Raw genomic sequence first — 27,512 nt, forward strand, 5'->3', positions numbered from 1 at the left:
ATTGCTATCTCTGGAAGAAAGTTCCAGTCACACAGCTGTTGCTCCAGGTTGCTCATTTCCATATTCAAATCTCAGGCAAGGATGCTGATTGGCAGAGCCCATGTTATGTGATCAGCATGAAGGGCACTTGGAAAACTTGGTGCTTGTGGAGTCTGCCTTGAGAAGGGAGAATTCAAAATGTGAGAACTATCAAAGTAGAGCGAGGATGTTTGAAGGATACTGTGCATCTCTGAATGACAGTTGCCCACTTTGGGGCAGAATTTTCCCAATGTAGGAAGATGTTGGGCAGTCACCCAAAAATGATAAATAAGAAAAATAAAAGTAGCCAGAAATATGCCTAGTCTCATTTCTCTCATTGCCCAGAGGCAACTGGCAATTCCTTGAATTTTTCAATCCACTAAAATGGAAGTTCCTTGTTAGTCCCTATTTTTGCCTGTTTTATTTACAAACGAGTCCCAAGAAAGTACCTGGCACATAGCAGGTGCTCAGTACATATTTGTTGAATGAATGAAAGACAAAGTTTCAGGTGGAATGTAGGTCCAGAAAACTGCCAGAGATAACTTAAATTCAAGCTTGATTTGAACACGTACAGCAGGAGAAGCAGCCGTGCAAACTCCTCTCTCAACCACTAGGAATTAAACAGAGTTTTAAAATAGGGTTGAAAACCAAAGTGTAGCAGAAGGTGGGAAAGTGGTGGCAGTGGCAGGAAATCCAAAACATAACCTAATGAGTTCACTGTCAGGTGCAACTTCTAGATTTTCACTGCTACATTAGTCATGTGTTTATGAGTCCATGCTATCACCTGAATCATACTTTATAAATATTGAAATTAGCAGACATAAGGGTTAAGATTGATATTTCAAAAAGATATCAAGTTTTCATAGCCCAGCTGAGCGAGTGCTTATCTTGCTATACCTTGGGAGGCAGAAAACATAGAGGCAGTGTGATCGATGAGAAAGAGTGAGGCACAGTAAAATGCAATGGAGACCTCTAATCCTTGCCTAAGCCATTCAGCCAGGAAGTCCTGTAACTTACAAGGTTTTGTAAAATATTCCACACTAGAACAATCCTAGTTTATTGCTCCTGAATAAACAAAGGTCCATGTGATAGCTTCATAGTTTCCTCTTAACCAAAGATAATTCCCATCTTAGAGTCTCATATTCTAAGTTTCTTATTTTCCTTCTCAAAAGAGGGATTTATAAAATCCAGTTCTATAGGCATGTCCTTCCTCTTTACTTTGCTATTTTAATAAGCATATGTATGTTTTCATAAATGATACTGCACCAGGCAGGCAACAAGAATCACTCTAGTTATTTTAAGTAGAGATTTAATACAGGAAATTAGGAGCCTACAAAACCTTTGAGCTCCAGGCTGTTTTTAAGAAAGACTCCCAGAGAACACCACCACTGCCCCAGAAGCTGCTGCCTCTGCCTCAAACAGCCAGCCACCCCTGGGATGAGTTTAAGAACACATGACTCAGCTGGCAACCAGGGATCCAGAAGCAGCTCCAGGTCCTTTGGATTGAACAACTGAGCGAACGGGGTTGCCATTTAGAGGGAAGATACTGGAGGAAAGGCTTGGGAGGTGGAAATGTAGCAAGAGTTCTGTTTCAACCATGAGGAGTTTGAGACACCTATTAGACATTCAAGAGAAGATGTTGACTAGGACGTTGGATATGCAAGTGTGGAGACCAAAAGAAAGTCTAATTTGGGGATTTCAATTTAGGAGATTTCATACTATACAACCCCTGCTGTATTTGCTTTTCTTTGTTAGCCACAATTTTACTTTTGAGTTAACCAAGTTCTTGAGAGTTCACTGTATTCACTTCTTCACCTCTTAGTTTTCAAACTCAAGGTAATCTAGCTTCTACTTCCAAAAACTCCACTGAAAGTATTCTGAAACGGGTCACCAGTGTCACCCAAGTATAAAATCAAATTTTTTTTTCAGTTCTCTCTGCAATATTTGTCATTTTTGACTACTTCCTGCTTCTAGGAGTGGATCTCGGAAAACACTGATAACTGTTTCAGGCATGATGCTAGAAGAGGTTATGAAGCAAGAGGAGTAAGCATGGTTATGGTTCACCAGAATAAAATCCCCCCTAATAGAGTCATTTCTCTTATTGATCAGATTGCTGTTTGGTAAGAATGTTGTAGATTAATTATCTGTTTACTTCAGTAAGGTATCTAACAATCACTCACAACATTCTTCTAGCTAAATAGGAGAGAATCTCTTGGTTAAATTCACAGATGACAAATTCAAGAAGGAGATCTCCAATGTCTATGTCCTGAGCTGTGCTCTCTGCAAGTTAGAACACTAGGCCAAAAGCAAGTTTTAATTCACAGAGCTACACTGCAAAGGAGCGAGGAGGCCAACATCCCTTACATAAACACCACTCAGACACTCCTAAGCAGAAAGTTTTGGTTTTCCAGAAAGACAAATGAGCCAATAGTGTGGAATCTGTGATTTGAAACAAAGCTGACACATCTTTAGGCAGCATTAGTTCAAGTAGAATACGCAACAGTAGTCATAAATAGTCCAGATTTATTTCTTCTAAGCCTCGATCCAAAAGAGATTGGAATGGATGTGTTCTGGGTTGGCATACCATAACTGGAATAGTGCATTTTATTCTAGAATGCATTTTGCCTTAAGAAAGAAGAGTGTGGCTAGAGGAACATGGTCAGAATAGTGAGAGATCTGTAAATATGCACAGCAAATCTACAAAAGAAAGTCAACGAAGCTATTAGTTTACTGGTTTTGCCAATCATAGAGAACCTAGGAGGATCCCAATATTCAAAGAAGCTTCCAAAGCTTCCAGCAAAACACACACACACACACACACACACACACACACACACACACACACACACACACACACAGTCCTTGGCCCCTGGCTCTTTCTCAGACCTCCCCCTTCTCTCCTTCTCTCCAGGCCTGGCCAAACTGGTGAAATTCTAGTAAGTTAGAATTAATCGGTCAGCCGGTCAGGACACCTAGGTCGGCCCCTTCAAGGAGCTGGCCCCTGGCTCTTGGGGTACTTTAGACTCTCATTTTAGGCGGCAGAAGGAGTTTCATCTAGAGATGCGATTCTAGCTCTGGGTCCAGGCGCCGGGAGACGGTGGAGATGGAATCCGTGCGGCTGCAGGTACACCGAAGGAGTCCCGGTGGGAAGCGACTCGCAAGAGCGCGACTAAGACCCGCAACGTGGCCAGGGGTGGCCAGGGGCGGGGCGGAGGCCCCGAGGGGGCGTGACCAACTCCAGGCCAGGAGGCGGGGCGGAGGCGGAGGCCCCCGAGGGGGCGTGACCAACTTCATGGCAGGAGGCGGGGCGGAGGCGGAGGCCCCGAGGGGGCGTGACCAACTCTAGGGCAGGAGGCGGGGCGGAGGCGGAGGCGGGGCGGACTCGGCCTGAGATATCCCCTCGCCCAGCAGCCCCAATCCCGCGCCCCGACTTGTTACCTCTGTGGGAGGCGGAGGCGAAGGCCGCCATGGTGCTGCGTGCGGTCGTGTTCGAGCTGGACGGGGTCCTGGTGCTGCCATCGGCTTCCGGCGCCCTCCGCCGTGCCGAGGAGGAGTTAGCGGTGCCCGGGTAAGGCGACCCGGCGCCGGGCCTGCGCGGGTGGGTCGGTGCGGTCGAAGGTAGGATCCCTGCTGAGAAGCTGCCTTTCGGGACTTCCAGCCCTGGTTTCAGATTGCTGTGGTTTGAGAGCCCTGCTAAAGGTTAAAACAATTACCGGGCCCTAAAATACCAGTCTGTGTTGGTAGATACATTGTCTTTCTAAATGCTGATTACACTTCGCCAAGGACTCCAAAATTGCCCTCGGTAGTGAAACCTTTTCCCAAGAGAGAGGAATTACTCGCTGAACTGGCTGCTGCCAGCCTAATCTTATGTGATGGAATGGGTCTTAAAGAGGAGCGCTGAGATTTTGAAGAGAAAAAATTTCTGTCCTTTGTGGATTTACTTATTATAACAGCAAACTAGAGAAACAGCCCCATTCACTGGGAACTGGTAAACTAGGAAGCATCACCAGTAAACGTGATGTTCAGGATAAGAGTTCAGTAACATCAGAAAATACGTGTTATAATAAGTGAAAAAAATCTGGGTTTGCACCGCAGGTGGAGCCACGGACCATACCCGGGGTGCGCCAGGCCCCGGGTGCGCCGTGGGCGCGCCGTGAGCGTGTAGGGGAGACGCCCGGCCTTCAGAGATCCAGTTCTTAAGGGCCGTGAGCGTGTGGGGGAGAGCCCAGCCTTCAGAGATCCAGTTCTTAAGGGGAAACGGCAACATCCCTAGGTCAGGGGTGGAAGGTGTGGGGGAATTAAAGAGGGAGAAAAAAAAAAAAAATGAGTGAAAAAGATCAGACCCACCAGACGGTAAAACTATTTATACAACATGGTTTCAACTTTGGAAAAAACTACATGTAGAAAATGGAAGAAAAATGTCTAAATATCCCTGGGATTATTAATTCCAGGTGAGATTATGAGTGAAATTGTAATGGTTAATAGAACAAAATCTTTATAAACATAGTACTAATGTATAGCAAATTATACCAATTAAGTAAACGGCTCAAATTTCTAAGGGTGAAGGCCCAATGTCCGCAAATTTCTGCATATTCATCTTAATGTTAACTTGATTTCACCTAAATATTACCCTGTTAAGAGAGAGATATTAAATACTCCTCCCCTTCCAAAACATCATAATACTTTCAGAGGTAGAAAGGAAGCAATTCGATTTCTCAATTATTTTTACCCATTGCCATGAATCTGATATTAGTTTTATTGCAGTTTAGGCTAAGGTAGGTGCTCTAAAGCAGTGATCCCCAAACTGTTTGGCACCAGGGACCAGTGTTCCTATGAGAATCTAATGTCTGATGATCTGAGGTGGAGCTGAGACAGTGATGCTAGCGCTGGGGAGCGGCTGCAAATACAGATGAAGCTGCTACGCTCTCCCATCTCCTGCTGTGTGGCCTGGTTCCTAAGAGGCCTTGGACAGGTATCAGTTTGAGGCCCAGAGACTGGGGACTTTTGCTCTAAAGGACCCAGTGAGTTGAATTTGCTAGGTTCCAGAACATTGCTGGTATTGTCCAATAAACCTTTTTGCCAGAAAGTCTGTGGTTGAAACATTTCCTGGATCAGTGATTGAGAAGTTAAGACCAGCTGCTAATGAATCTGATTGTTCCCTAATTGTCAGATAACAGCTTGATATTTTCTATCATTTTACAATTTCTTAGTGAGTAGGACCAGGTCTCATTTCTTTCCTGTACCCTCTGTAGCATCTACTGAAATGTTGTGGGCATGAGTACCATTTGGTGGGTGGTATCCAGAAAGATTTTTCTTTCTACCTCAGAAACAACAACAACAACACCAATCCATCACATGGCACACTTTAACTCCAGAACATAATTTACAGAATCATTAATCTTTAAAATTAAAATGTTGGACTTATTCTCTCTGGCATCACTGAAAATGCATTTCGGTTTTTAAACATTGGCATAAGGTGGAAGAAACTCACAAAAGGAAGTAATCTTCAAAACACTGAACTCCATTTCATGCAATTAGCCCAAAGAGCAAAGTAAGAAAAGACACAACTTAAAGTATTGGCAAAAGGACAGTACACATTCTGAAATATTTATAAAGATCGTATACAACAGGGTTCCTTAGCCATCAGTTTTTACTTTGTTGCTCTAAATCACCTCGGTTGAATTATAGGTCCTTTCCACTTGAATAACTGATCAGATATCAGTATAGGGGTTAAAACCCTTCCAGCAAGATAAAAGAAATGATTCACATTTAAAATAATGTACTTTTCATAAAACTAGCAGCACTTCATTCTACCAGGATATTCAACTTTGGCTTCATCGACTGGTCAGAAACAAAGGACATTGCATACAGGTCCAAAACAAATTCTTCTGCAAGGGAAATGTGAGATTACAATTTTTCCTTAATAACTAATTATTTCCCCCTTAGGTGGTGAATGAAATTACTGGAATGTCACCTTCGACGATAGAGAGGGAAAGCGGGCTGAATAGGGCAGTAGCTTTACAGAGGGGTGTTCTACGGCGGTCAGGGTTGACAGAGGTGCAGCTAGATTTAAGGCATTTAAGGTAGGTAGCAATGGGATAAGGGGTGGCTATAAACTAACTCAGTTGTAGGAGGCAGTGGGGTCCCACCAGAGAGAGAGTGTATGCGTGTAGAGTGCTCGATGGACAGGGCGGGTTTAAGTAGACACAGGGGAAAGGTGCAACCCCTTTTAATAGCTTATCCTGTTAAGTCTCAGGAGGAGATGGTTTTGTAAAATCAAAGTAAAGGTAGGGACAGTCAAGAAACTACTAACAGAATAACTATGGGATCATCCAAGGCAGGCACTGGATGGCCATCCAGCATTCAGATAGATTCCAGGAGGAGGCTAAAGTTTGAAAGCATTGTATCATAATACCTCTATGCCAAAGTTGTCCATTTAAAAGAATTAAAATGACAAAAATGAGGAGGTACTGTATAGTTGAATGTTTATGATAAGGAAAAACTAGAACATACAATTTAAAACGTAGGGAAGGTGACCGGCTTGTCGTGAGAGGGTTAAGGTGGTTAAAATACCCAAGAAATAAATGTTATAGTAACTATGAAATAAACATAATAATTATGCATAGCAAGGGTTGACTTTACTGGCCCAGTCCCAGATCCTGAGACAAGCCATCTGCTTTGAGTGCCATCTGCTTTTTGTCTGAGCAGTTGTCTTGGAAAACTCTCATTTGAGGTCTCCTCTAGGCTGGGGTGTTCAATCAGGTGATGAGGCATTTTTTAAATGAAAAACATAAATTCATACGTCAATACCTTTTAACTTTGCGATGCAGGGTTTAGTTAACAATGTTCCAGCCAGGCTGGAGGGAGTCCTAGTGCAGATATTCTTTTCAGTGGATCATATCTCAGGTCGTAGGCCATGATATTCGATGTCTTCATCTCCCAGAATTACGCTGTGAAAAGATTGCTCTACGAGCTTGTATTAATTTCAAGGGCCTTTATAAGGTCTTTGCAATAAGTTAGAAGAATTCCTTAACAAGGCAGGTTTGCACATTCCTTCATCTAGCCTCTTAGGTCTTCTGGTAACAGTTTTTAAAAAGAGACAATCTATGTTTACCGAAGGGGATAGATCTCAGATTAAGCAATACCAAGGGAAGGGTGTTAGGCCAACGCAGGTTAAGATTCAATAAATTTTACCAATTGAATTTGAACTACTTCGTCGTTTTGTTTTATAAAACCAGAGGACTGGGGAACCAGAGGAAAGCCTGTGATACCGGCCAAGTTTTGCTCACCTGGTATATAATTTGTCTTGCAGAGTCGCTATGGAGCTCTGTGAGGATTTTCCAAGTAGGAAAAAAATCTCTTCCAGAAGTTTTTTAAAACTGCTGTGGCTGTAGCCCTTTGACATAGGCATGCTTCTACCCAAAGAAAACACATAAAATCATCATTAATACATTTTTATTCTTGAAGGTGGGGCAAATTGGATTGAAATCCACTGTCCAAAACTTAAATAGGCCTAATTAGTTTATTTCCCCCTTTTGTTCATGTTGACAAGTAAAGAACTCGCAAGCAATTACAGAAAGTTAAATGGTTAGAAGCAAAATTTAGCTTTTTTAGTATTAAGAAGATTTGATTTACCTAAGAAATCAAAGACCTGATGATACAAAGCAGAGGAAATAATTTAATAAAGTGTAAAATCTTCACTTTCCCTTTATAATTTTCTAATGAGAGTATACCAACTGTATAGGAAAACTTTTGTCCATTCAAGAAATTCAAATTCCAATTCTGTGTTAACGTACTCTTAGATAAGTCCATTTCAGTCTTGGATAGTTTGACCACAAATGAGATTTTTTTTTCAAGATTCATTCTTCATGAACCTTCTGCAACATACATAAACCTTCAAGTTTTTTAGACCTTTCAGCTTTTGTTCTATCTTTTTCTTTCTTATTCTAGAACAATCGTTTTACTCTCGGACTCTCTTTTTACTCAGATTATATTCTTTTTCTTCAACAAAAATGTATTTTCATCCCTCATACCTACTTTACTAAGCACATGTATCTTCTGTTCTATACGCAGTCATCTTTAATAGCCATATCCTAATCAGGCGTCATCACAAATGTCTGGATTTTAATCTGAGGCATCTCGTGCCTGTCCAGCCTTGTGAAGCGACACACTGAGGTCTCCAAACTTATTATCCTGATTTTCCATCTGGTCTGCTAGCCTCAAAACCAGCAGAATGGTGGACAACTGCATGTCCTCCTTAATTAAACATCCTTAAGCTAGCTTTTATTTGCTAAAGATTAATCCCAGATGATGTGTACTTGAAAAGCAATTGGGTTAGTTTCTGTTATTTCTTCAATTTGTATGAGTGCACATTTGTTTTAGGCCAATCGAACAGGGCTCCTTTATAACCTAATTTTGAAATTACAAATCAATCAATACCATGCAATGGTAGAAATATGCCATATCTATAACATATATTCATAGACAAACAAACATACAGATAAACACAAAGATTTCATAGCTTTCATTTTAAAACACTAATTTTTTTATTCCAGGCATAACACAAAACTCAAAAGAAAAACTAGATCCAAATTATGTTTTCTAGATGAACTAAATTAAGCTTTTGCTCAGATGGCCTAAGTTTTTGCATACTGTAAGAATTCCTTTAAAGCCTTCTTTAAAGTAAAAAAATACATTCTATTGTCTCTAAGAAACCACCGATGCAGAATCAAAACAAGGAAAAAAATTCTCTCTCTTTTTTTTTTTTTTTAAGGATGTGTTTAAGTCCTTTGGAGCAATGCTTTGTGCAGAGGAGCTGAAGGCAGTACAGACCTCATGTTCAGTCTTGATTTTGTCCCTTATGCGGCAAAGCCGGAAGCACCTCCAGTTGAATAGTCTCTGCTGGGTGAACCCCCATGAGCTACTTCACTTATGAGCGTATTTATATTTAGTTTATGGTCTCATGTCCCCAGCTGCATTCCTCCTTGTGGGCACAGATCCCAGCTTGAACATTGCATGTCCCCATCCATGGCAGAATGCCTTTCTATAGCAGTTTGTCCATGGGTATAAATAGTGTCCATCACTTATATGCCACTGTGATGAAGTCACTGGAATGTTCATAATGTTGCTTCTCTGTGCCTTCCAGAGGCTTTCTGAGTGAGGCTTTCAAGAGAGGAGGCCCAGATGGTTCCAGTGTCCGCCTCATGACGGGAGAGATCACATTTTCCCAGGTAAGGGGACACCTCATTGACCCCCATAAGAAGACATTCTGTGCCAAAATGCCCACCTCCTGCATTGACCATATTCCTCAAAGGGTAGAGCCGTGTCTGCTTTACCCATTTACCCCTATGGTACTTAACTCACAAGGCTAGACTGTAGGCCTGGAGACAAAGAGACATTTCAGACTGGTATGTTGTCTTTTTGGACCAAGCAGAGGGACATGCTCCAATGACTGGGAAATTTCCAAACTTTTGAAGATCTATGCCAGAGAATTGCAACAGCTATAGTAGCTTTTTTTTTTTTTTTAAATGTAAACTGTGGTAAAACACCTACCATAAAAATGACCATCTTGATTATTTTTAAGTATATGATTCAATGTTGAATATATTCACATTGTATAACCATCACCACCATTCCATCTCCAGAACTCTTTTCATCTTGAAAAACTGAAATTTTATACTCATTAAACAGTAACTCTCTGCTCACCACTCCCCGCCCCATAACCACTATCGAATTTTCTGTTTTTATGTATTTAGCTATTATAGTACCTTATTTAAGTGGAATTATGCAATATGTATCTTTGTGTAACTGGCTTATTTATTTAGCATAATGTCTTCAAGGTCATCCATGGTGTAGCATGTGACAAGATTTCCTTCTTGTAGCCTATGATGAAGGCTACTTAGGTTCCACCTGTCTTTCTTTTAATTCATACACAACATTTTGTTTATCCATTCATCTATTAATAGACACTTGGGTTGCTTCCACATTTCGGTTATTGTGAAAAATGCTGCTATGAACAGGGGCATACAAATATTTGTTCGAGAATTTGCTATCAATTCTTCTGGGTATATATCCAGAAATGAAGCTGCTGGGTTGTATGATAGTGCAATTTTTAATTTTTTTGAGAATCTACCATATTGTTTCCCATAGTGGCTATACATTTTACATTCCCCCAACAGTGCACAAAAGTTCCAATTTTTTCACATCCTTGCCAACCTATATTATTTTCTGTTTTTTGTTTTGTTTTGTTTTGTTTTGTTTTTGTTTTTGTTTTTTTACACCATAGTAGTCATCATTAGAGTAGCTGTTTTCAGACAGGGCTGGCGGGGTGGGGGATGGAGGTGGGAGGAGGGTGCGGCTGTTAATTGGTAACTATATTAGTGGGTAGACTTTGGGGTCAGAGATCAGGATTTGAATCATAGCTCCTACTTACAGACTGGCTACAGCAAGTTGCTTAACCTCTCAAAGTTTCAGTTTTGTCATCTGTAAAATGAAAGCGATAATACTATCTATTTCATGGGTTGTTATAAAGCTTGACAAATGCTTAGCACGGTGCCTGCCACAAAGTAAATGTTCAAAAATAATAGTACTATTGTTACTACAATCTCATTATTATTTAATAAAGTAATCAGGATTGAAAACCACTTGGATTCTAGTTAGTGCCTCGAAGAAGAGAATCTACTCTATAAGCACGCAGATAAAACTGTATATTTTTTTTAAATTTTATGAATTAAAAACACCTATGGGTCTGTCAGAGAACTTGGGGCCTACTATAATAGGAAGCAAGAGCCCACCTTTTCTGTGATAGTAAGTGTGGTCTTAGAGTGGGGAGTATAAGGAATTACAGTCATTTTAAAACGCTGCCTTTCACACACACACACACATTGTGGCAACTGGTGAATGAAAACTGGAATGATGCTATTGAGAATAAATGTTACTGAAGCTTGAATCAATAGAAAAGCTGCAGTAATATTGTTGGAAGGTAAGGAAAGAAGGAACTACTATGTATTTTCAATGAACATAGGAATTATAGAGGGGATTTCTAGTAATTGCTATGAAAATCCTATACCCATTCAGACTTCTTCAGTCTGTGTATAGTTTCTAGGAAACACAAACTGCTTAGAAGAAGAGGTCTGAAAACCAAATTATGCTATGATTAAGGCTACTTCGGTTCCATTCATCTTTTAAAAAGTTGTATCTTAGAAATAAATGTCATCTTTTACCTTTTCATTTATGTGTGCCTTACAAACAAAGAGTACACCAAGTGTACAGCTTGATGAATTTTCACAAACTGAATATACACTCATGTCGCCAGCACCCTGATCAAAGAATGAAACATTGTCAGCACTGTAGGCACCCAGCTATGCCCCTCTACACACTACCCCTCCAGGAGCAACTACCATCCAGACTCGAACCTATAGATCGCATCTGCCTATTTTGTACATTATGTAAATGGAAATGAAATGCGTATTTCATTGTCTGAATATACTCTAATCTCTATCCACAACCTATAGATCGCATCTGCCTATTTTGTACTTTCTGTAAATGGAATCATGCAGATAAACTTTTGTATCTGGCTTCTTTTCCTCATAACATACCTGTGAGAATTACAGATATTATTGTATTCAGTTGTGCGTAGTTGTATTCTCTTTGCTGCATATTTCATTGTCTGAATATACTCTAATCTCTATCCATTCTGCTCACCCCACCCCCTAAGTGAGATGGAAAGGCATCGTGAGGATTTGAGCAGCCAAGTGTTGTTATCTGACTTACATTTTAAAACCTCACTCTGGCTGCTGTGTGAATAGACCAAGAGAGCAAGGATCGTTATACAAAGACTATTAAGGAAGTTATTGGAAATTCCAGGAGAGAGATGATGGTGGCTTAGACGAAGGTAATATGAGTAGAGGTGGTAAAAAGCGGTCAAATTCTGGGAATATTTTGATGATAGATCCAGCGGGTTTTCCTGATGGATTGAGTGTAAGGCGTGATAGAGAAGTTAAGGATGACTCAGGTTTCTGGCCAAAGCAAATTGGAAGTATGAGTTGCTGTTAATTGGAAGAGGGATGACTGCTGTGGGAGCTGGGAAATCAGGTACTTGATTTGGGATATTTTAATTTGAAATGCCTATCGATATCCAAATAGAGTGTGGAATAGGCAGCTGGATATACAACCCGGGGTTCAAGGAAGAGGTTCAGGCTGAAAACGTGTGTGTGTGTGTGTGTGTGTGTGTGTGTGTGTGTATTTTTTCCCCCCACAGTATATAGATGGTATTTTTTAACACTATTGGACTCAAAATGATCATGGAGAAAGGGAGTATAAATGGCGAAGAGAAGGGGCCAGCATCCTGAGTACTCTTAATGTTAAAGGTAAAGTTCATGAGGAGGACCCAGCAATCGGAGGTGAAGAATGTATCTCCATTGATAAGAGGAAAATCAAGAGAGTATGGAGTCCTAAAATCAAGAAGTTATCAAATTTCAGATAAAGAGTGTGATCAACTGTCAAATGCCAGTTAGATACAGCAACGCAGTGAGGACGTCATTGGTAACCTTGAGGAGAGTAGTCTCTGGAATGTGGAGGTGGAAGGCCAATTAGAGTATGTTCAAGAAAGAATGGGAGGAAAGGGCTAGGGGACTATGTATAGTATGGCTGTGGAGGCTGGAAGCCCAAGATCAAGGTATGCACAGGGTTGGTTTCTTCTGGGGCCTCTCTCTTTGGCTTATAGATGGCCCTCTTCTCCCTGTGTCCTCACAGTCTTTCCTTTGCATGTGTCCATGTCCTAATTTCCTGTGTTTATAAGGACGACAGTCAGAATGGATTAGGGCCCAACCATGACCTCAACCATTACCTCAATCACCTCTTTAAAGACCCTATCTCCAAGGACAGTCACGTTTGAGGTCCTGGGGTTAAGACTGCAACAAGAATTGGAGGGAGGGCACAATTCAGTTCATAACATAAGCATTTGAGTATTTTCCAGTGAGGGGCTCTTAGGAACAATGCTGCTGGGAACATGGTCGTACATGTTTTGGTGAACTTCCATAGACATTTCCACTGGATACGTGTGCAGGAGGGGAATCGCTGAGCCACAGAGAATGCCTGTGTTCACATTTAGTAAATACTATCAGAAGCTTTTCCAAGTGGTGGTACCAACTGACAGTCCCTCGACATTTTACTTTTACAGTGGGCGTCGCTCCTGGATGAAGACTTCAGGAAATACTCCAAGGACTCTGGAATCTGCCTCCCTGAGAATTCCTCTGTAAATCAAATCTTTGGCAAGGCGATGTCAGCAAGAAAGATCAACCACCCCATGCTATGGGCAGCTCCTGCTCTCAGAAAGAAGGGTGAGGATCCATTACTGGCCATTTTCTGACCCAGCCACACCAGAACTCTTGGGAGAATTAGGTCAGAATACATCTAAGGGTGTTTTGAAATCATAGATCTTCTGGGCCTTGTTGGAAAGCTGTTCTTAAAACATAGCCCCAAAGTAAGTTTTACCAAATGGAAAAAACACTACTATCAGAATAGCTGGAAAAATGAGTGAATTTTATTTAATAAAGCAATTTATGCCAGAGACTACCTTGAGAGCAAAATTTCAATGACACTTGTAATGACCCAAATGACCCAACTTCTTGTCACAGTGACTAAAAAACAAGGCCTTTTTACACAACTATGTTTTTCTCAACCTCTGGTCATCAGAGTGATGAGCTATGAGCTGGCTGAAATGGATTCAGATGGTGTTAAATTTTCTACTACAGGAATTCATGTTCTTCCTATGGGCTATTTATTTAGTGTCAGAGCCCAGCTCTTCTTCACAAGCATATTTGAAATCATTCCACCTACTTATCAGTAGACTTACTTGACTGTGGCTAAGCCATTTCATGTCCATATTTCTCACTTATATTACATGGACAGGGTCACCTCATCAGCTCCTCTGTGTCTCGTTTCCAGCACCTCCTGGTTCTGGCCCTCTCTGGTTAGACAGAGAAGGCCAAGGGATAATGCCATCTGTTTACATTTCTGTAGTTGAAATGGGAATTCAGTCTTTGACAGCCAAAACTGGTGTTTTAAAATACACTGGAGCAGAGTTTGCAATACCAGACTAGAAGGAGTACTGGAGTGCCAGTCTGAAGGCAGGATTCTGGGTCTAGCTTGGCTCTGCCTTCACTGTATGCATGGGCAGTTCATCATTTGTCTGAGCTTCTGGTTTGCTCATCTGCGCAAGTGGGATGGTAAGATCTGACTTGTCTACCCCAAACGTGGCAAGGATCAAATGAGCGAACGAATGTCACAACCTCTTGCTCTACAATTGTAAGGAATTAAGGGATGCAGCGTCTCTATCTGGGCTTCTGAAAGCCCTTAAATGTGCACAGTCAGCTCATTTTGTGTCTCTGCGTCAGGAGGTGCTTAAGGGTAAAGACGATTCTTTTCCAGCTTGTGAGTTTAGAAGCTAAGCAGTGGGAGATTGATGTAAGTGAGCAGAACTCCACTTGGTCCCATCTTTGGGGTTCCCTGTGGGATAACAGAGCATCTCGGAGCAAAGTTCTGTAGCTGTTTCGTTCACTGGCGACTTCTCACTCAGGATTTACAACTTGCATCCTCACCAACAACTATCTGGATGACAGCACCCAGAGAGGCAGCCTGGCCCAGCTGATGTGTGAACTGAGGCCACACTTTGACCTCCTGATAGAGTCATGTCAGATAGGAATGGCCAAGCCTGATCCTCGGATCTACAGGTTCATGCTGGACACCTTGAAAGCCAGCCCCAATGAGGTACGTAGACGCTTCCTTTCAGTGGAAAAGAATGTTGTAGAGATACTGCAATCAAGAAAAATTGGGAAGGAGTGAGCAGGTGGGGGACGTCTGGCCCTGGCAGGACCATGGCAGGTCCAGTGGCAGGTTCCACTTCTCTCAGGGCAGAACTTCTAAAGGACTTTTACCCACCCCTTCAGCCTAGAAAGTTCTACCAGAGGTGAGCATCTGACCCTTCTCTGTGGCTCTTAACAGGACTTTGATCAAAACAGATACTGTTGAAAGCTTCTAGACCAGGTGCCTCGGGTTACCTGTCAAAACATGCAGACCCTGAGACACTTTCCTAAGACCATGAGTCTAGTCAAGGTTATCCCAACAAAGGGTGAGCAGAAATGGGCCCCAATATTGCAGCAGTCTTCTAGGGCCCCTTGTACCTCTAAATTCTGGTTTCATACTGTCTCTAGATGATCTATTCTAAAACGTTCTTTGTGTTCTCCTACTCTGACCTGCAAAAAGGCGATTGGACCAGGATTAAATTCCTTTCCCTGACATTTCTGACCCTTCCGTATGGTCCCGCCTCTCCCATGGCTGGCCAGCTGAAACCCTGAGCTCCATCACTGGGAATCCTTGCCAGGCTCAAGAATACCGGGGCCCTGTCTTTCTCCTCTTAAACTTTGTTTCTGCTCTTTTTAGCCCCTGGATTAAGCATTAAAACAGCACTCTAAATTTTATAATGCATATAGATAAATGTCTTTTCATTTATGGCTTTTGGGTTGGCTGAGTTGCTTAGAAGTCTAGGCTTGCCCTAATCCAAGATAATAAATAAATGCACCTATGCTTTCTTCTATACCTCTAAGGATCTTTTTTCCCTTTATTTCTATTAAAATTTGAAACTTTGATCCATTTGGGCATTATTTTGGGGTAAATATGAAGGAAGGATCCACTTTTTCTCTTAGTTAAAATAATCAATCTTTTTCTCACAGGTTAGACAGGACACTTTTATTAGAAACTAGATTGTCATTTGTATTTGGGTCTATTCCTCGACTCACTCTCTGTGTTTATTTCTATTTATATGTCTATTTCTTTTCTAGTGCCATTTTTTAAACCTTTTATAGCTCTATAATGTGTTTTCTTATCTGCCCTTATAGTTTTTTTCTAGACTTTTTTTTTGTTTGAGTCATACATATTGATTTTTCTAGATGTATTTTTATATTTTTTTATCCTGATAATTTTATATTCTTCCTTAACCTTCTCACAGTTTCAGAATACAGGCTGAAACCAATAGGTGTACGTGGGAACACTTACATCTGTGTGTATATGATGTTTATATAATATATTTAATTTTAAGAGTGTACAGTTACATGGAGAGAAAAATTCTTAATTTCATCATTGTGAAATAATCAATGTTTACATTTTAATGCGTTTCTTTCTGGTGTCGTCCCTCATGCACGAGGTTTGCTTTGGTCAGCGATACCAGTATCCGTGCTATTTGGATTCAGGTTGTTTTCGTGGATTCCGTCGGGACTAATCTGAAGCCAGCCTCTGACTTGGGAATGGTCACCATCCTCGTCTCTGACACTGACACTGCCCTGCGAGAACTGGAGCGAGTAACCAGGGTGCAGGTAACTGTACGTCTGTGCCGAGTCCGATTTCCTGTCACTCATCTGTGTTTAGGTACGAAAAACAAAACAAGTGAGAGGAGAACCCGGTGTTGCAGGAGTCCCTTGCTCCCAGCATGGTTCCCAGGTGTGGACCTCTTGGGTAGGAGTTTATTACCCATTGTGCAGTCAGCGTGACATCCTTGAAGAACATCTTTGTTCTTTCTCTGTAGTCAATGAACAGAGAAATGAAGTATAGAGCAAAAATCTATACTAGTCAGAGTCAGAGGCACCGAGACAAGAGTGGGACTTTCAAAGCCACCCAACTTTACTTTTTAGGGTAAATATTGAGAAGTCAGCTGCTAGGTCTGCTCTAGTCAGGGTAGGGAGTGCAGCCTTTACCTGGTCTGCCTGTTGTGCCATTGGAAAGCGGGTGTAGTTGTTTGCTTCCTCTTGGTTCACATCCTTTTGGCAATGGCTGACGGAAGGAAGGCTTTTAAGGAAAACATGTCCCTCACATTAAGGTGAACAGGATGTCCTTAATGATGCCCCTGGGGGCTGTCTGGGAATTAGCTTGCTCCCCAGGAGCTAAGCCAGCCGCCTTTCCTTCTTTTGAGCTTACTTAAGATCAGGTATCCCGTTGAGTTGGGGAGTGACAGTTATGCAGATCTTTTGCAGTAATGCTGTGCTTTGCTCAGGGTTGTCAGTGTCATGGGAGAGAAGGATCGAGGGAGTCCATACACTTGACCGATCTAGAAGACATCAGAGGCCTCACAACCGGTGTCCCAAAGGGAACTGTATTAGTTTCCTAGGGCTGCCATAAGTCACATAGACTGGGCGGGTGAGACAGCAGTTTCACTAGAAGTCTAGAAATCTAAGATTAAGGTATCGGCAGAGTTGTTTTCCTGAGGCCTCTCTCTTGGCTTATAGATGGCCACCTCCTTGCTCTTTCTTCACATGGTCCTTCCCTGCATGTGTCCTAATCTCCTCTTCTTATAAGGACACCAGTCAGATTGGATTTCGACTCCAGTTGTTGCAGTCTAATGATCTCATTTCACCTTAATCGCCTCTTTGAAGACCTTATCTCCAAATACAATTGCATTCTGAGGTCCTGCAAGGTTAGATCTTCAACAAAAAGGGACACAATTTAGCTCAGAACAATTGAATATTTGTCTTTAATGAATAAAAATGTATGTCTAATGACTTCATGACCTTCAAGCATCTTGCCAACCTCCATGTGTCCTTCTGTGAGTCTGGAGGTCTCATCCAGCAGAGAAGAAAGCACCCAGACGTGGAGTCACAGTAACCACATGTTTGTCCCAGTTACTCGGATTGTTCCCTCATCACATCTGAGCTACAGATACCTGCCCTGTAAAATTGGGAAAGTAAGCCATGTCTCACCTATTTTCTCCTCAGGGGTGCTCTAACTTTCGGTGCTCCTAAAGGGGATGATATGAGGAAAAATGAAAATCCATCCTTTTTAAACAGGGGAGATGTGTCTCTTATCTCTCAAAAAAACTGTGGGACTCAAGTCATGAGCGGGCTTTGTAAATTATACAAACACATAAGAGAACCACTAGAGTAGGAAACCCCTATCTTCTCCACCCCTAGAAGCAGTGGCACATCCCCGATGTGTGACCAGAGAACTTGGGGACACATTAGAAGAAGGGCCCCAAGGGACACTGGCCCTTGGTCAGTGTCTTGCCACCCTCCGGCCTGACAAGGCTCATTGCCGTCAGCAGGCACCAAGCTGCCTGCCCTCATCCCTACCGCCACACCCCGTGCCCTCTCCAGACACCACAGCTGTGGCGGGCTCGCCTTGGTCTCCCACTCTGAGGACACCTACCCAGACTCCCCCACATTTGAAAGGAAGGTGGGTTTCATAGTTTACTTCTCCCATTTTGGAGGTCAGAATACCGCGTGGCTGTGGAGAGCTACATCTTCCAGAGGTCGCGCCTTTGGAACTAAAAATGAGAAATCGAGCAGTGGGAATCACTAACATGTTGCTCCGTATGAATGTGTTCACTGACATGTGCTCAGCATCCTGTCCTTTGTCATTTCTGTCTCGAGGAAACTGATATTAGTAGGTTACAGAAGCCCCTAAAGGACACTTTGTTCAGGAATTTTTGTGTTTACCTAAATGTCATATAAAGATGGTTATCTGAACTCCTGGGACTCCAGAGGAAAGAACTGGGACCTGCAGGCAGAAGGCTATGAACTGGATCGTGGCCACTCCCCACCAAATTCCCATGTTGAAGCCCTAACCCCCAGGACCTCAGAATGTGTCTATATTTGTAAATGGAGCTTTTAAAGAGGTAATTAAGGTAAAATAAGGTCATGTGGGTGGGCCCTGACCCAATCTGACTGGTGTCCCAATGAGAAGAGGCACTTAGGACACAGACACACACAGAGAAAGGCCATGTGAGGACATTAAGTAGGTAGCCATCTAAGAGCCAAGGAGAGAGGCCTCAAGAGGAGCCAACCCTTCCAACACCTTGGTCGAGGACTTCTAGCTTCTAGAATTGTGAGGAAGTAGACTTTTGTTTCAGTTCCCCAGTCTGTGGTACATTGTTGTGGCCGCGCTAGCAGACTAATACAAGGGCGCAGAGAGTTTGATTTTGGCCAACTTGAAGGAGAAACCCTTCAACAGAGCCATATGGTGATGGGATGGCTGCTCTGCGAACTTTGCCTTCCTGGCGGTGTCCATCCTGAGCCTGGGCGAGCACTCGAGGAACTGCTGTAGAGAAGAATTACAGTGATTAAAGCTCCAAATCTCAGTGTTTTAGAGAAGTGGAGTTTATTTCTTGTTATGTAAATTTCAGCTTGTGGTGGCCAGGGACTCTGCTTCATGCAGCCATTCGGGGACCCAGGCCGATGGAGGAACCACCATGTTCCGCTTGTGGTTTCCGAGGTCACACCAGACACTCAGCTGGAAAGTGGGAAAAAAGAGAATGTAGAGGATCGTGTGGGGGGGGTTTCATGGGCCAGGCCGACATTTCATTGGTCAGAACTCAGTCACGGGACTCCAAAGAACTAAAAAGAAGGTGAGGAAATTAAGTCTAGCTGTGTGCCGGAGAGGAGAGGACGATGGGTCTATCAGTCACCGATAAGACTGAAATGACCACGGCAGAGGTGATCTGTGGGCCCTCTTCTGGTGCCAGCACTCTGGGGTTTTGTAAACTCATTCTGGGAACTTCTCATGGATGGGAGCTGCAGCCGCCTCTCTCACTGAACCTCTCCTACTTTTCAGCTTCTCGAAACTGCAGCCCCTCTCCCAACTCCATGCAATCCAAGTGACATGAGCCATGGGTATGTGCCAATCAAGGTAAGTAAGCACTCTTTCAGTCAGCTGAGCACTCTGTAATCAGATCACCTAAAGTCACTCACAGAGACGTTTAAGTATCAAAGGTACTTGAACGTTTACCATTTATGGGGAAATCGTATTTCCCACAGGTATCATTCCTCCAAAATCAATGGAATACATGGAGCATGCCTGTGGACATGCAAAGTAGTGTGACCAATGTCATCAGACTCCCAAGAGACAGCAGGCCACATGGGACTTTGGGTAGGCCAGGGGTGCCACTGCGCCTCCATGTTCTGGGGAGAACATTTGTTCATCCAACAAGTACTTATTAAGCACATCCTTTGTGTCGGGCACAGGTCAGATGTGAAGATGCAGGAGAGATAAGATAGACCTGTCCTCGAGGAACCTGGATCAGGATAAAGAGAGTGAAATGGTCATTAAAATGCCCAGTGGTCAGGGCTGTGGCGAGGTCAAGGCCAGGTGCCGAAAGCCCCCAATTCCTGACCTGGTTGGAATATAGTGCAGTCTTCATGGATTCGCTTTGGGATCTTTTTTTATTTGTCATTGGCCCCATTTAAATGCAAAGAGACCTAAAGCAGTGGATCAGCTCACAAGCAAGACAAAGCCCAACAGTCGCTCTGGAGCCAGATAGAATCGGACAGAACCAGCCGGAGTCCTGGCTTTGGCACTCGCTATGTCAGCAAATTTAGATTTATTTCTTATCATTCTGAATCTCAGTGTTCACAGCTTTATAATGAGATGATGATAATATAGTTGACCCTTGAACAATGCAGAGATTAGGGGTGCACAGTAGAAAATTCGCGTATAACTTTTGACTCCGCAAAAACTTGACTGCAGTTGGCCCTTCACGTCTGTGGATTCCCAGTCACAGATGGAAAAAGTTGACTCTTGAACAGCAAGAGTTTGAACTTCATGAGTCCACTTATATGCACAGTTCAAACCCATGTTGTCCCTCTACATTCTTGTAAGAATTCATTGAAGTACCTCAGGTAGCTACAGGCTGACGAAGCGGAGATCTGGTCTGAGCTCTGCAGTGTGGAGACAGTGGGGCGGCCTGCTGTCCTGGAGGATAACCCCACAGATATTTACTGAGCATCTGTTATTGGCTGGGCACAGAGAGAAATACCGAGATGAAGACCGGAGGGATTTTATGCTCCCCTGAGATAAACATTCGCAGCCCCTGTGGTTCCATCACAGGGTGAGGTCCATGCCTGACAGCAGTGCCCAGAGTGCTCAGAATGGGCTCTGGGCAGGGAGAGGCGGCAACCATAAATGCCAGCAGCGGGGCTCAGCCAACTTGGTAAAGTGGGCGTCAAAGAATGAGTGGGAGAGGGGTAGTAAGAAAGGGCTTCTCTGCTACTAAAACTCCAGTCAGTGCCAGTGCAGCTCCTCCTGTCACCCTGGGTGCTTCTGAAGGGGTGAACATCCTTTTGGACCTTAGCTATGTATCGATGAGGAGTGAAGGGCTCTTTGCCTGGGGCTTGTGTCTTCAACTCCCTGGACAGGGTTATTTTTGTAATCCTCTCGATTCTTGCATCTTCAGCCAGTTCCAATAGGTTCCTCATCTGACCATGAAGGAGGGCGATCAGAACTGATTTGCCACCCCCTCATCCTCTACCCCAAATTCAAGAGCTAGGGCAGTGACCTCTGGGGAGCCCCAGCTGAGCCCAGGCTCTGGGGGTGCTGTTGCATCCATTTTCACTGGGTGCTAACGTTACCCAGACTGGGTTGGTAATAGATCTTTCCCATTTTCTGACTTTATTGCAATTTTGTTAACGTGTCATTTAAAGGATGGGAAAGCTCATGTGTTTTCTGAGCTCTGCTGAGTCAAATATGAAGCAGCAGAGCAAGCCTTTTAGTTGGGATCCATTTAGACCAGAGGCAGACAAGGATTATTGGATTGGACATCAGCACTGTAATGTTTTTCAGTATAAAGAGTATGGAATTTAAAGTTGAATTCCTTCCTTTTACCAAGTACTAAGGGGAAGACAATGAAACATATTCTTATAAAAATATCATAGTCTGTGAAACGGTTTTTGGAATGTCAGCCTAATGTTTTCTTGAGCAAGACAGCTTGTTGGGAATCATGGCTGCAACTTGCAATTTGCAACACCAACTTGGAGAAGTCTGAAATGCAGCTAAATAGAATTGTTCCATGTGAATTTCTGTAATGTGAAGCTTATTTTTCTCATTCATTTCCATTAGAAAATTAGAGATATGTATTTTTGGGAAAAATAGAGCCCTTTGACTATATTGCTTTAGTTCTTTTGCTTAGACCCGACTGAAATGGTCAGCAGAGGCTTAGTGCTCTCACGAACAAACCCAGCTTAATGCCATGTCTGTTTCTTGCTGCAGCACCACCCAGTGTGGGTTAGGAGTGGGCTTTCTCCACGCAGTCATTCAGGCACCCGGGCTCCTTTCTGCTAGTTCCACCGTCCTCAAGGCCCAGTCCATTCAGATGCACACATGCACACAAGAAAGAGAAGGAGGACCAGCTGTGGGAACCCCGTGATGTAGCACACATTTCTTCTGCTTATGTGCCATTGGCCAGAACCTAGTCAAATGGCCATACCCGCTGCAAGGAATAGGGGGAGGTCTGGAAAATGCCACCTTGTGCCAGGGAGAAGAGCAGATGTTGAGCCCTAGCAGCCTCTGCTGCATCCATGAAGCCCAGAAAGGGCAAGACGTGTAGCAAAGCTTGAGAAGAAAGTTATATTCAAAAGATAAACAGCTTTTAACAAAACAATTCTAGTATTCTGCATGTTAGCATAAATATTTTGCTCTGCACAAAATCGGCCTCCAGTTTTCAATATTGAAAACATGACAAACCGCACCAGAAATTCTGATAGGATGGATGCAAACTTATTTTGTTCTGTTTTGTTTTCCAACGTTATAAACTTTTCGGGCTTCTTCTGTCACAGTGAAAGCCACCTGTTTTTATTGCACAGTTTAGCCAGTCGTCTCTTCTCAGACATCTTCTCGCATTGGAGTCTCAGGCTGAGAAAGCTGGGCTGTATGCAAGATCTAGCAAAATACTGAAATGGCCCAGATGGTCCACAGAAGAGGGACCTGATTCTGCCCAGCCTGGCACTGTGGTCATTTCCCGCTCACCTCTCTCTTTTACAGCCTGGGGTGCGTCTGCATTTTGTGGAGCTGGGCTCCGGCCCTGCTGTGTGCCTCTGCCATGGATTTCCTGAGAGCTGGTTCTCTTGGCGGTACCAGGTAAGGGGAGCTGGGAGAAGGTACAGCCTGGTCAAGGTGAAGTGAGGGGAAAGTCTAGATGGTGTGGCCTAGCCTGAATGTCATTAAGAAGCTGCACCCTTACAGTGGAGCGTCATCTCCAAAGTATGACCATGATACTTCAGAAATGGGGCCAGAACTTGCTCCAGACCTCAGAGCTATGCTAGCCCATATGCTACCTTTGCAGATTAAGAAAAGACAGACTTCTTCAAGATACTCTATGCCACTTGTGAGAAGTCTTTGTAATGATCATAGAAATTAAGTTCTATGTTAGGAAAGGTGCTTTCTTAGATGTGGCATTTGATGCAGTAAACAAACCCTACCACCATCCCTGGCAGCCCTATCCAGGTGGGCGTGCTCCAGTCCCATAGAGGAGACACCAGATAGTGCCATGGGGCACTTTGGATTGAACTGTTTGCAAGAATAGTGGGATAGAGGAACCAAAGAGGGAGTGTCAGCCAAACACTAACGAGACCACACTGGAGTGTGTATGCACTGTTTGTTTTCTAGATCCCTGCTCTTGCCCAGGCTGGTTTCCGGGTACTAGCAGTGGACATGAAAGGCTATGGAGAGTCGTCTGCGCCTCCTGGTGGGTTAGCTCTCTTACAGCTGTCCTCTCCTGATCGTGCTTTCCAACTGTCCCAGCTCTCTAACTGCACCGTCATCCCCTGGTCCCAGGGCAGAGCAGGCAGTCCTTCAAGAGGTCTTACTTCGCCCCTCCCCTTTCCAGCAATGTCCTCTGTCATGCAATTTGGGTCCCAGATGCCGGTCCCAGATGTTCCTCATACTCAGTGAATACAAGAAATCCAATGGCCTGTGCCCTAGGGGTGTCTCCTGTTGGTTGGTGGGGATGTAGAGCGTAGGATGTATCATCCATCTCTAGAACTTTTTCCATCTGGCAGAACTGAAACTCTGTACCCATTAAACAATAGCTCCCCAATCTTCCTTCCCCCAGCCCCTGGCATACACTCTCTTCTTTCTGTCTCTATGAATTTGACTACTCTAGGTACCTCATGTAAGTGAATCAAAAAGTATTATCCTTTTGTGGTCCATCCATGTTGTAGCATGTGTCAGAATTTCTTTTTTAAAGATGAATAGTATTCCATTGTATGGATATGCCACATTTGTTTATTCATTCATCCATCAATGGACACTTGGGTTACCTCTGCCTTTTGGCTATTGTGAATAATGTTGCTATGAACATGGGTATACAAATATCTCTTTAAATTTCAGTTTTTTGGGAGAGTATATACCCAGAAGTAGAATTGCTAGGTCATATGGTAATTCATAGGCCAGATTCTTAACCTAGCATCTGTAGATCCCAGTGGGAGTCTATCTAAGGATGGGTGTCAGGGGGCCTATGAACCCCTGAGATCACATGTGGCTTTATGAGCATTTTCCTTGGGGAGGGGAGTCCATTGTTTTTATCAGTTTCAGAGGGATCCTGAGCCCCATACCTGAGGTTCTCTCAGGTGTGGAGGCAGGGATGTGAAGTAGCCAGGTGTGCAGCAGAACTCCTGGTTCCTCCAAGTCCCTACGATACTGTTAGCAGTAGTGACTGAGCAAGCCAAGCCAGCTGCCCAACGTCCTTTTTCTGAGCCGCTTCCCCCATATTTACATAAAGCCTGTTGTGCTGAGTTTGAAGGCAGCTGACATGGACTAGGGCTCTTGGTAACTCAGGTGGCCACCAATCAGGCCACTCAGCCTGTCACAGCAAGAGAGTGCCTCCATAATTATTCCCTAAATGCCATTGTCTCAACTCAGCAGCTGCTTATTACTTTGGAATGATGCAGAAGCATTTTAGACAAAACAATAGCCTTTAGTCCAAACATCCAGGAAAGGCATCTAAGGGTTTGTTTTTATTTAATTTAATTATTAAAATGTTTATTATTATTCATTTATACTACAATCTTCCCTGAATCCCCTAGGCATAACTTAGTGATATAATTTTTATCATTCAAATTAGAACACTATTAAAAGAGACACTGTTTAATAATAACACACATAAACTGAAACTGTCCTGAACAAACTGGGACCTATGATTATACCCTAATTATAACTCTTTATAAGAAAAACATAATTTACCTGCTAACTATTGTTGAACATGAATTGTATAACATGAATTCTAAAGCCAAGCATAATATTTGGAATATATACACATACAGTTCAGATCATTTCTGTACAGATTTCATATCATTTGTTAATAGATTTTAAGTAACAAATTATTTTCTCTTAAAATTTTGAAGCTTTGTCCAACTATTTTCCAGCTTCCCTTGTTGCTATTGAGAAGTCCCCTGCCGTTTTGATCCACAAGGCTTTCTATGTGACGTTTAGGTGGTTTTTTTCCTTACCCTTGACACTTTTAGGATCTTTTCTTTATCATTTGTGTTCTAAAATTTTATGATACCGTGCTATAATATGGGTCTTTTTTCATCTCCTTTACTGGGTACATTTATCTTTCAGCTCTTTGAAATTCTCTCGAATTATTTCTTTGATAATTTTTCTTCTGTTTTCTCAGTTTTCCTTTCTTTCTTTTTTCTTTTTTTCTTTCTGAAATTGTTATTATTGTTAAAATGTCATTACTACCCCAAATGAACTTCAGGTTCAATATAATCACTATCAAAATCCCATTGGTATCTTTTTATGAAAATAAGAAATACAATTCGACAGTTTGTTGTGGATTAACAACAACAACAAAAACTTTTTATAGTCAAATCAATTTTGAGAAAGAACAGAGCTGGAAGACTAATACTTTCTGATTTCAAAATATATTTCAAAGCTACAATAATCAGAACTGTATGGTACTGGCATAAAGCTAGACATATACACCAATGGAACAGAACAGAGAGCCCAGAAATCAATTCACACATATACAGTCAACTGATCTTTGACTAGGGTGCCAAGAACAAAGAATAGGGAAAGGATAGTCTTTTCAACAAATAATACTGAGAAAACTGCATATTCACATGGAAAAGAATAAAATTGGACCCTTACCTTATGCTATACATAAAAGTCAACTCAAAATGGGTTAAAGGCTTAAATGTAAGACCTGAAACTGTAACTCTTAGAGGAGAACGTAGGGGAAAAGCTTTATAACATTGGTCTTAGCAATGATTCATAGATCTAACACCAAAACACAGGCGACAAAAACAAAAATAAAGTAGGGAGTACCCTAGTCTGAGAATTCAATGATTATATATTTTTTTGACGCAAAGACCCTTTTAGTTCGTTAGTAATTTTTAATCATGTGAATTAAATTTATTTTTTTTTTTTATTGCAGAAATAGAGGAATACTCCATGGAAGTGCTATGCAAGGTAAGAAAGATCTATGGGTAAGATCTGTAACATCTTTTCCATCCTAGTATTTTTACTGATAAAAGTCAGAAGTGTGAGTGTTCATTTAAATTCTAGGAAAGCAGGATTTCACAGCATTTGGGTATAAATTCTTACTGTAAATTGAAATGCCGTTTGAAAGTGATGGCCAACATTTACTGGGTATCAAGTACTGCTCTAAGCATTCGATGGAAGAGGAAACAGAGTCACGGGGAGGCAAAGTAATGACCCAAGGTCAACACCTAGTAGAACCAGGTTTAACCCCTGTAATAGGCCTCACATCCCTCCTCTTAACCACTCCAACATATTGCCTTTCCACCTGGGGATTTTAAAAATCATTTTATTTTGGTAAAGATGTTGTTGGCCAGACCTAGGGATTAGTGTGTGGCTTGGTGACTAATGGCGTTCTTATTCTAAGACAGGCAAAGACACCGCTAGGGAGGGGGACCCTCAACTCAGAGCTTGCAGCAGGGAGGCTGAGGCTAATCAGGGTGAAGAGAAACTGTGACTCAAACCTCCTTAGAGCAAAAGCAAAGGCTGGAGGGACCAAGGTGAAGAAACAGACAGAAAACTGACAATGCTGCTTGTTACACTAAAATTACAAAAAACCTCCATCTCAGAGTCAGAGCTCTGCCTGGGGCTACCCACATCTGGCGCCACACACAGGCTTCAGCGTCTCGTAAGGGGAGCATGGGTGAAAGCTTGGTTTCCAGTTAGGGTTGTTTTTCCTTCCTGAGTTTCCAAACTCAGTTTGCCTCTTCTATTCTGCTCCTTCTGACTTTGCTCATATCTCCCCTCAACCCTGCCAAGGTCTCACTAGTGACCCTGTGGGATCCTTTCCGCATCGCTCCAACGTCCCCTAACCTGGATTTCTGTCAAAATCTGTTCTTGAAACAGATAAATTGGGTCGTTTGAGATAACTGCTCTCCTGAAGAAAGTTCTTTTACTAAAAGAAGGTAAAATGTGATGCACCTATACCCTGACTCCACCTTTTAAAAAATCATTGGTATGTCGGCTACTAGGTATTTACCCAAGAGAACTGAAAAAGGTGCCCCTAAAAAACCGGCACTTGAATGTTCACAGCAGCATTATTCACAATAACCAAAAAGTAGAAACAACCCAAATATCCATCAACTGATGAATGGATAAACCAAATGCGGTGTATCCATGTAATGAAATATTATTCAGCAATAAAGATGTATGAATGAACCTTGAAAACATTATGCTAAGATAAGCCAGTCACGAAAGAC

General features: G+C 42.6%; 1 protein-coding gene across 2 annotated transcripts in view; it reads left to right on the plus strand.

Moving 5' to 3' along the window:
* The first annotated feature begins 3,485 nt into the window (after positions 1–3,485).
* Positions 3,486–27,512, plus strand: part of EPHX2 (epoxide hydrolase 2) — a 52,492-nt gene continuing 28,465 nt past the window's right edge. The window contains exons 1-9 of one of the 2 annotated variants that reach the window (XM_025050404.1): positions 3,486–3,586; positions 9,164–9,248; positions 13,199–13,358; positions 14,597–14,787; positions 16,266–16,394; positions 19,615–19,689; positions 22,816–22,911; positions 23,440–23,518; positions 26,210–26,244. In XM_025050404.1, coding sequence (XP_024906172.1) covers positions 3,486–3,586; positions 9,164–9,248; positions 13,199–13,358; positions 14,597–14,787; positions 16,266–16,394; positions 19,615–19,689; positions 22,816–22,911; positions 23,440–23,518; positions 26,210–26,244 — 951 coding nt within the window. The remainder of the gene's footprint in view (positions 3,587–9,163; positions 9,249–13,198; positions 13,359–14,596; positions 14,788–16,265; positions 16,395–19,614; positions 19,690–22,815; positions 22,912–23,439; positions 23,519–26,209; positions 26,245–27,512) is intronic. The other variant, XM_006916975.3, reaches the window with a different exon arrangement.

Source organism: Pteropus alecto, unplaced genomic scaffold, assembly GCF_000325575.1.
Source record: "Pteropus alecto unplaced genomic scaffold, ASM32557v1 scaffold166, whole genome shotgun sequence".
NCBI lineage: Eukaryota > Metazoa > Chordata > Mammalia > Chiroptera > Pteropodidae > Pteropus > Pteropus alecto.